Source organism: Salmo salar, chromosome ssa01 (genome assembly GCF_905237065.1).
Source record: "Salmo salar chromosome ssa01, Ssal_v3.1, whole genome shotgun sequence".
NCBI lineage: Eukaryota > Metazoa > Chordata > Actinopteri > Salmoniformes > Salmonidae > Salmo > Salmo salar.
In genome coordinates, this window is record NC_059442.1 from 8,851,708 (window position 1) to 8,861,608 (window position 9,901).

The following is a 9,901-nucleotide window of genomic DNA, read 5'->3' on the forward strand; positions in this document are numbered from 1 at the left end:
GCCAAATTATCTAAAACAACTTTGGAGGTGGCTTATGGTAGAGAAATTAACAATAAAGTCTCTGGCAACAGCTCTGGTGGACATGTTTGTAGTCAGAATGCCAATTGCATGGTCCCTCAAAACTTGAGACATCTGTGGAATTATGTTGTGTGACAAAACTGCACATTTTAGAGTGGCCTTTTATTGTCCCCAGCACAAGGTGCACCTGTGTAATGATCATGCTGTTTAATCAGCTTCTTGATATGCCACACCTGTCAGGTGGATGTGTTATCTTGGCATAGGAGAAAGGCTCACTAACAAGGATGTAAACACATTTGTACACAACATTTGAGAGAAAAATTCTGAGATCTTTCATTTCAGCTCATGAAACATGGGACCAACACTTTACATCATGTGTTTATATTTTTGTTCAGTTTATAATGTTTTATAAGATAAAATTATTTATGATACAGTACATCAATAATGTACTATTTGTTTGGTGAGTTTCAGAACCAAACTCTATTGTGCAAGAAGTATTCATTCACACAATGTATCAAACGAGGGGGCCTTCTAAAAGTGTGCAAATAAGGTTTTCTTCTTGATCTCACGGTTTGAAACAGATATAGTATAGTAATACTGTGATTTGTGTCGGTCACTGACGTCTACATCCTGTTTCCTTGTCTAGTTGATGGATCTTCAGCTGGGAAGTGACCTGAGCCAGCATTGAGCAGTGACCTCCTCTCCCTTCTTGTAAGGCACCACCCATGCCACAGTTCCACCATGCAGTACGGCCAGATCCTTCACAGGCGCGGCCCGGACGATAGCTTCCTCAACCTGAACGTGGGTGGCTTTAAGCAGCGCGTGGAGCGCAGTATCCTGCAGCGCTTCCCCAGGACCCGCCTGGGACGCCTGCTATGCTGTGTCTCCGAGGAGGCCATTCTGGAGCTCTGCGACGACTTCAGCCCCACCGACAGGGAATACTACTTTGATCGCAACCCGTGTTTCTTCCGCAATGTCCTCAACTTCTACCACACGGGCAAGATCCACCTGATGGAGGAGCTGTGCGTCTTCTCCTTCAGCCAGGAGATTGAGTACTGGGGCATCAAGGAGCTCCACCTGGACTCCTGCTGCAGCAACAAGTTTCAGGAGCAGAGACAGTTTGCAGAGGACAAGGACTGGGACCGGAGGAGCGGTGAACAGCAGCAGCAGTTCGGGAGCATTGACTCGTCCATGGAGGAGCTCTCAACTATGGACAAGGACCTGGAGAAGTTCGAGGGTACCTGGTGCTCGGAGGTCCGCAAGAACATCTGGCTGCACCTGGAGAACCCGGGCTACTCATGTTTGGCCAAGGGGATCGCCGTGGCCTCGCTGGCTGTGGTGCTGACCTCCATCGTGGCCATGTGCGTCCACAGCATGCCCGAGTTCCACCAGGTGGACCTTAACGACAAGGAGATTGAAGACCCGGTGCTGGCCATCTTCGAGGCTGTGTGCGTCATCTGCTTCTCTGTGGAGTTCCTGGTGCGGCTGGCAGTGGCGCCGTGCGCCCGTAAATTCATGAGCAACGCTCTCAACATCATCGACTTTGTTTCCATCGTTCCCTTCTACGCCACACTGGCCTTTGAGACAGTGGACGAGGAGAACGAGGAACTGGAGAACGTGGGCAAGGTGGTTCAGATCCTGCGACTGATGCGAATCTTCCGCATCCTCAAGCTGGCGCGTCACTCGGTGGGGCTGCGCTCGCTGGGTGCCACGCTAAGGCACAGCTACCACGAGGTGGGCCTCCTGATGCTCTTTCTCTCTGTGGGTATCTCCATTTTCTCTGCGCTCATCTACTTTGTGGAGAAGGAGTCAGAAGAGTCAGACATAACGACCATCCCCGTAGGCTGGTGGTGGGCCACTATTAGCATGACAACAGTGGGCTACGGCGACACCTGCCCGGTGACGGTTGTAGGGAAGCTGGTGGCCACCATATGCATCGTCTGTGGGATACTAGTGGTGGCCCTGCCCATCACCATTATCTTCAACAAGTTCTCCATGTACTACCAGAGGCAAAAGGCCATGGATGCCAATCAGAGCAATAATGAGACCGACCAATGCAATAATAACAATATTAAGATCCCCGACCCCAGTCTAACATACTTTAATGTCGGTGACCAGTACACCTTAAAGATGAACTCATTCGTCACCAATATCTCTGTCAGGAGCAGCGTCGGCAGTGATGAAGACACGGATGCATCGAGCATCCAGGGTGGAGAGACGACTTGTATCCTGAGGGGCACTTGAGAGCTTAACTTACTTGACTTAAACCTTTTTACTCATTGAGGAGCATACTGTAGGTCATCTACAAATGATCTTATTATTTTTTGTTCCTTCCATGAGTAGTTCTATCTCTGCATTACAGATCTTCTCCAGGTGTTCCTTAGTCTCCCACGATTTCTTTTGCCTTGTGGGTTCCATGTCGGGGACTGGAACAGTGGACTTTCTTTCTTACAGTGTGGACACAGTTGAGAGCGGGAAGGTAAAATAGGGCCATCCTGTTTTCACCTGAGGCTTCTTAAATAAGCTGGACATGGCAATAAGCACTTTATGGTTCTCAGGGTGAAAGTGAGCTGTATCTCTCCACGCTCTCCTCCTTAGACACTATGATCTCTCTACACTCTCCTCCTTAGACACTATGATCTCTCTACTCTCTCCTCCTTAGACACTATGATCTCTCTACACTCTCCTCCTTAGCCACTATGATCTCTCTACTCTCTCCTCCTTAGACATGATGATCTCTCTCCACTTTCCTCACACTATGTTCTCTCTACTCTCTCCTCCTCAGACACGATGATCTCTCTACACTCTCCTTAGCCACTATGATCTCTCTACTCTCTCCTCCTTAGACACGATGATCTCTCTCCACTTTCCTCAGCACTATGATCTCTCTACTCTCTCCTCCTCAGACACGATGATCTCTCTACACTCTCCTCCTTAGCCACTATGATCTCTCTACACTCTCCTCCTTAGCCACTATGATCTCTCTACACTCTCCTCCTTAGCCACTATGATCTCTCTACACTCTCCTCCTTAGCCACTATGATCTCTCTACACTCTCCTCCTTAGCCACTATGATCTCTCTACACTCTCCTCCTTAGACATGATGATCTCTCTCCACTTTCCTCAGACACGATGATCTCTCTACACTCTCCTCAGACACTATGATCTCTCTACTCTCTCCTCCTTAGACACTATGATCTCTCTACACTCTCCTCCTCAGACACTATGATCTCTCTACACTCTCCTCCTCAGACACTATGATCTCTCTACTCTCTCCTCCTTAGACACTATGATCTCTCTACTCTCTCCTCCTTAGACACTATGATCTCTCTACTCTCTCCTTAGAGACTATGATCTCTCTACTCTCTCCTTAGAGACTATGATCTCTCTACTCTCTCCTTAGAGACTATGATCTCTCTACTCTCTCCTCCTTAGACACTATGATCTCTCTACTCTCTCCTTAGAGACTATGATCTCTCTACTCTCTCCTCCTTAGAGACTATGATCTCTCTACTCTCTCCTCCTTAGAGACTATGGTCCATTAGGCCTAAGAATTGGCCTGTTTTTCATCCTTGACTTGAGGACCAACTTTGAAGTTGAGCAGTTTCTGTTAACATTTCTTTTGAATCAATATTTTTTTTTGTCCAATCATATGGAACGAAACAGCCATTGTTTGAAACAACCCACTCGGCACACCATGTCATTTCAACATGGCTAATTAGGTAATATTTGGTTGAGACGTTGATCAATGAGATTACAAGCTATATTCACCCACTCAAAAAGACAGACAAAAATGTGTTCCATTTCCAATGTGTTAGCACTATGCTTTGAACAATCTAAATTCACAACCAAATTCCAATGGAAAAACAATGTATGGTTTTTGGTTTATTTGTCACCCAAATGTTTATCACTGCGCTTTCAACCATTTAAAAGCACAGCAAAGTTAAAATGGGAATACAATGTCAGATATTTTGTTTATTTATACATCAGATTAATGTGTTATCACTGTGCTTCATCTAATAGCGGAACAAAACAACCTGGAAGGCAGTTGAGATTACATTAAAAGTACATGATGCAGGTGATCAATGGCGTTCCAGATTCTGACAGATTATTACAGCAATGTGAAGATCTCCACTGACCTGCGGCGACCTTTGCATGCTATCTAGAACATGCTATGATTATATGATTACATAAGAAGACATTTATAGTAACAGTAACCTCAAAATGTGGCCGTGGATGTGATACTCATTTTAAGGTTGAATGTTACATTAGTTTGTAAAACAGCTTTAATTTTAGGCTATTTACTGTCTTGCTGCGTTTTTTAGTTACATTTTCTGTTGAATTGAAACAATTGCTGTTGATGACTTTGCAAATGTTATACAGTGTAGACTTAACTAGCATCATTTATGATATGAGTATGCTCAGATTTAATTAAACTTACCCTTTGGAATGACTTTAAAAAAACTGACTTTTTAAGTGGAGATCTCTCAACAATAATTCTCATGATAGCACATTGGTAATAATCAGAGACAAATATCATAGCTGGGCTTAGTTAAAACCCTGGATGGGAGACCAAAGGGTACATTTACATTACATTTTAGTCATTTAGCAGACACTCTTATCCAGAGCGACGTACAGTAGTGAATACATACATTTCATACATCTTTTTTTTTTTCTTCTCCGTACTGGTCCCCCGTGGAAATCGAACCCACAACCCTGGCATGGCAAACACCATGCTCTACCAACTGAGCCACACAGGACAATCTGGGTAGCTTTAGATACAGTAGATCTCCAGTAGGAGGTGCTGCACAGCCTGATAGTTGATATAACGTTGAAGATCTTGAATATTTTTATACAAGGTTTGACTATGTTGAAATTTGGGTACCTTCAAATCAAACAGTTGATGACAAAAATATTAAACGCAGCATACAACAATTTCAAAGATTTTGCTCAATTAAAGTTCATAAAAGGAAATCAGTCAACTGAAATAAATTCATTAGGCCATAATCTATGGATTTCACATGACTGGGCAGGGGTGCAGCCATGGGTGGGCCTGGTAGGGCATAGGCCCACCCACTTGGGAGCAAGGCCCACCCACTGGGGAGCTAGGCCCAGCCAATCAGAATGAGTGTTTCCCCACAAAAGGGCTTTATTACAGACAGAAATACTCCTAAGCTTTTTGTGCATATGGAACATTTCTGGGATCTTTTATTTCAGCTCATGAAACATGGGACCAACACTTTACATGTTTATATTTTTGTTCAGTGTATTTTCCACGTAGATTCCACGTCACAATACATTGACAAATTATGTTGAAACAACACTGATTCAACCAGGAAGAAATGACTGAAACAAAAGTAAATGTTGTAATATCTGGCTACATGTACTTCATGGCATGCTACTGCATTGCTGTTCTATGCTAATATTTGAAAGAGACGATTGTATGTGTGCTTTAAGGATAAAGTCAGCATAAGGGGATTGCTGTAATAAATTATGAGCTTTAATAAAGTAATATAAAGTATGACCTTTGAAATTGTACAGCAGTGGCTTGTCTTCAAGACACCATTGCATCAATCCAGAGTTCTCTACTTTGACGTGCCACATACAGTGCATTCGGAAAGTATTCAGACCCCTTGACTTTTTCCCAAATTTTCTTACGTTACAGCCTTATTCTAAAATTGATAAAATATTTTTCCCCCTCATCAATCTACACACAATACCCCATAATGACAACGCAAATACAGTTTGAAAAAAAAGAAAAGTTTTGCAAATAAATAAAAAACAACCGAAATATCGCATTTACATAAGTATTCAGACCCTTTACTCAGTACTTTGTTGAAGGACCTTTGGCAGCAATTACAGCCTTGAGTCTTCTTGGGTATGACGCTACAAGCTTGGCACAACTCTATTTGTGGAGTTTCTCCCATTCTTCTTTGCAGATCCTCTCAAGGTTCATCAAGGATTTCTCTGTACTTTGCTCCGTTCATCTTTCCCTCGATCCTGACTAGTCTCCCAGTCTCTGCCGCTGAAAAATATCCCCACAGCATGCTGCCACCACCATGCTTCACCGTAGGGATAGTGCAAGGTTTCCTCCAGACGTGACGCTTGCCATTCAGGCCAAATAATTCAATCTTGGTTTCATAAGACCAGAGAATCTTGTTTATCATGGTCTGAGCCTCTTTAGGTGCCTTTTGGCAAACTCCAAGCGGGCTGTCATGTGCCTTTCCTACCGGCCACTCTACCATAAAGGCCTGATTGGTGGAGTGCTGCAAAGATGGTTGTCCTTCTCCCCCGATTGCTCAGTTTGGCCGGGCGGCCAGGTCTAGGAAGAGTCTTTGTGGTTCCAAACTTCTTCCACTTAAGAAAAATGGAGGCCACTGTGTTCTTGGGAACCTTCAATGCTGCATACATTTTTTGTTACCCTTCCCCAGATCCGTGCCTCAACACAATCCTGTCTCGGGGCTCTAGTGACAATTCCTTTGACCTCATTGCTTGGTTTTTGCTCTGACATGCACTGTCACGCTTGGATCAGATATAGACAGGTGTGTGCCTTTCCAAATCATGTCCAATCAATTGAATTTACCACAGGTGGACTCCAATCAAGTTGTGGAAACATGTCAATTTCGTGTCCCATAGCAAAGGAGTACTTATGTAAATAAGGTATTTTTGTTTTTTATTTGTCATAAATGTGCAAACATTTTGAAAAACCTGCTTTGTCATTGTGGGATATTGTGTGTAGAATGATTAGGACAAAATGTATTTAATCCATTTTAGAATAAGGTAGTAACCTAACAGAATGTGGGAAAGTGAAAGGCTCTGAATTCTTTCCGAATGCACTGTAACAATCAGTTATGGCACATTTACCTATTTTAGGTCATAAAATATTTCCCATATCAGTTAGCCATGCCAGAAAAGGCACTGCTCAGCAAATATGACAGGCACACATACAGTCATACAGAAAATTAGTTACACATGACTGTTTTCTACGCCCTCTGTGAAGCTTAGGAGTCTAACACATCTTTCATTTACCTCAATTTCAACAACTTGATATTGTTCGTAGGTGCATAAAATGTGCTTTGCCTGTCTATTTCTCTCTCACTCTCAATCTCTCTTTTTCACTTCTCCTCATCCCATCCATCTGATCTCCCTGAATGCACTCAGAGGGACATCACTCTTTTCTCAGATTAAGATGTGTATATCAGATCGATCAGAGAGAGAAAGGCCAAACATTGGGGCGGTCATCCAAGAATTACAGTGTAATGACCCAGACAAAAGTGCTTTCCCAAGTGCCACTGTTAATCCAATTGATTTGATCTTATTTTGTAGGCGATCATTGATCAAAGTGTCTCTGTTCAAATCAAATTGAAAGTGTCTCAACTCAATTCCAACTGCACCTGTCGCAGCAGGTAACTCTCTACAAGTATAAAAGTAATCTGTATTTACTAGTGTCGTCTGTCAATGATGTTTTTCTCTACGCTATTTCTCTAAAACGTGGCAGAAGCGGAACCACTTAAAATATTGTAATTGAGGTTGGTTGGGAAAAGGTACATCAAAATCTGTATTTCTTCGATTTTTGACAATGCTTATCACCTAGAATAGCACATTATTAGTCCATATGAGACTTTGTGTGTTTTGGGGAGCAGACCTGAAGACAAACACAACTGTTGTAATGTCTGAAAGCTCTGGACATCAGAGTAGCTGGGCTGTATTACCCAGACACACAGATTATCCGTCTTTAAAATGGAATTCTGGAAGTATTCCATGAATGCAACAAAGATGGGACTTTGAAAGAAAAAGCAATAAAAGGGTTACTGTTTAGTAGGCACACATATTCACATATAGAATGTCTATGTTTTTTGTTAGCAGATAGTTCCATATTTATTATCCTCCACAGCAAACAGTGAATACAGACCATGAGAAGCATCTACTGAAATGACGACTAAGCTAAGGCAATCACAAACTGTTCTACTGATGTGAAAGTATATTGAAATGACATTGGCCTTTTTTTGGCAGCAAGCTGCAATTGTCAGAGATGGATAAGTAGCCTGGTGGTGAAACTGACATTCTAACGAATGTTTACATCAGCACTGCAGAGTGTGTCCTTCCCCTTTCGAGATATCCATGACGCCACCTTTTATTGTGTCCATCCCCTTTCGAGATATCCATGACACCACCTTTTATTGTGTCCATCCCCTTTCGAGATATCCATGACGCCACCTTTTATTGTGTCCTTCCCCTTTCGAGATATCCATGACGCGACCTTTTATTGTGTCCTTCCCCTTTCGAGATATCCATGACGCGACCTTTTATTGTGTCCTTCCCCTTTCGAGATATCCATGACGCGACCTTTTATTGTGTCCTTCCCCTTTCGAGATATCCATGACGCGACCTTTTATTGTGTCCTTCCCCTTTCGAGATATCCATGACACCACCTTTTATTGTGTCCTTCCCCTTTCGAGATATCCATGACGCGACCTTTTATTGTGTCCTTCCCCTTTCGAGATATCCATGACGCGACCTTTTATTGTGTCCTTCCCCTTTCGAGATATCCATGACACCACCTTTTATTGTGTCCTTCCCCTTTCGAGATATCCATGACACCACCTTTTATTGTGTCCTTCCCCTTTCGAGATATCCATGACACCACCTTTTATTGTGTCCTTCCCCTTTCGAGATATCCATGACACCACCTTTTATTGTGTCCTTCCCCTTTCGAGATATCCATGACACGACCTTTTATTGTGTCCTTCCCCTTTTATTGTAGGCTCAGAGGTTGGTTGATGATTGAATATCACAGTTGTAGTAGACAGCTGTAGTAAACTGTTCTTGTCGTCCACAATATTATAAGCCTAATCTATTTACCAATATATGTATGTAGCAGAGCAATATAATTGACAATGTCCTCATACCAGCAATACTATGTCTACTGTGACTTGTTAAATTTTTACTCCTGAGCTTAATTTAGGCTTGCCATAACAAAGGGGTTGAATACTTATTGATTCAAGAAATTTTAGATTTAATGTTTTAATTCATTTGTGAACATTTCTTAAAAACATAATTCCACTTTGACATGATTGGATATTGGGTGTATGCAAGTGACAAAAATGTCAATTTAATTCATTTAAAATTCAGGTTGTAACACAACAAAATGTGGAGAAAGAAAATCAACGGGTATGAATACTGTCTGAAGGCACTCGCCATGTCCGAATACCCATACTAGCATACTACATACTTAAACTGCATACTATATACTCATCGTCACATAATATTTAGCAGGTAATGTTAAGTAAAAAGTATGCAGTGTGCCACAGTCACAACGCAGTAGCGGCTCCTGGTTGGCTGAGGAGGTAGGGCGGGGCCGAGTGAGGGTGGATGTTTACAAATTCAACAGACATGCATGCCATCCTGATAATAGCTCATTTCCAATTTGATTAGTTTCTTTAAACTCTGAATAGAATAGGAATGGAGTTATAGGCCTACCCAGGCTGGTTATAGGCAGACTTTCACATTAGACCTATACCTTAGTAGACCATATAGCAGAGGTGGGACCAAGTCATTGTTTTACAAGTCAGAAGTAAGTCTCAAGTCTTAGCACTCAAGTCAAGTCCCAAGTAAAGACAGGCAAGTCTGAGTCAAGTCTCAAGTCCTAAACTTTGAGTTTCGAGTCCTAAACAAGTCATAATGTGCTCTTCACCAAATGTAATACCATTTATTTTTAACAAGAGTAATAGTATATTACATTTACACAAATCATGAATGCTTTTAAAAATATCTATATATCTATTACTTTCCAAATAAACGTTAAATTTCCATGGAAATACATGGGTAGCCATGAGAAAGACACCCCCCCCAATAGTGACGAGTATTGAGGATCGCTATGGGG

At 42.3% G+C, this 9,901-nt stretch overlaps 1 protein-coding gene across 1 annotated transcript; it reads left to right on the plus strand.

Moving 5' to 3' along the window:
• The first annotated feature begins 670 nt into the window (after window positions 1-670).
• On the plus strand, window positions 671-2,907 carry LOC106609318 (potassium voltage-gated channel subfamily S member 3-like). Its single transcript, XM_014208033.2, has one exon. The coding sequence runs from the start codon at window positions 760-762 to the stop codon at window positions 2,260-2,262; it is 1,503 nt and encodes a 500-aa protein (XP_014063508.1). The 5' UTR covers window positions 671-759; the 3' UTR covers window positions 2,263-2,907.
• The last annotated feature ends 6,994 nt before the right edge of the window (window positions 2,908-9,901 follow it).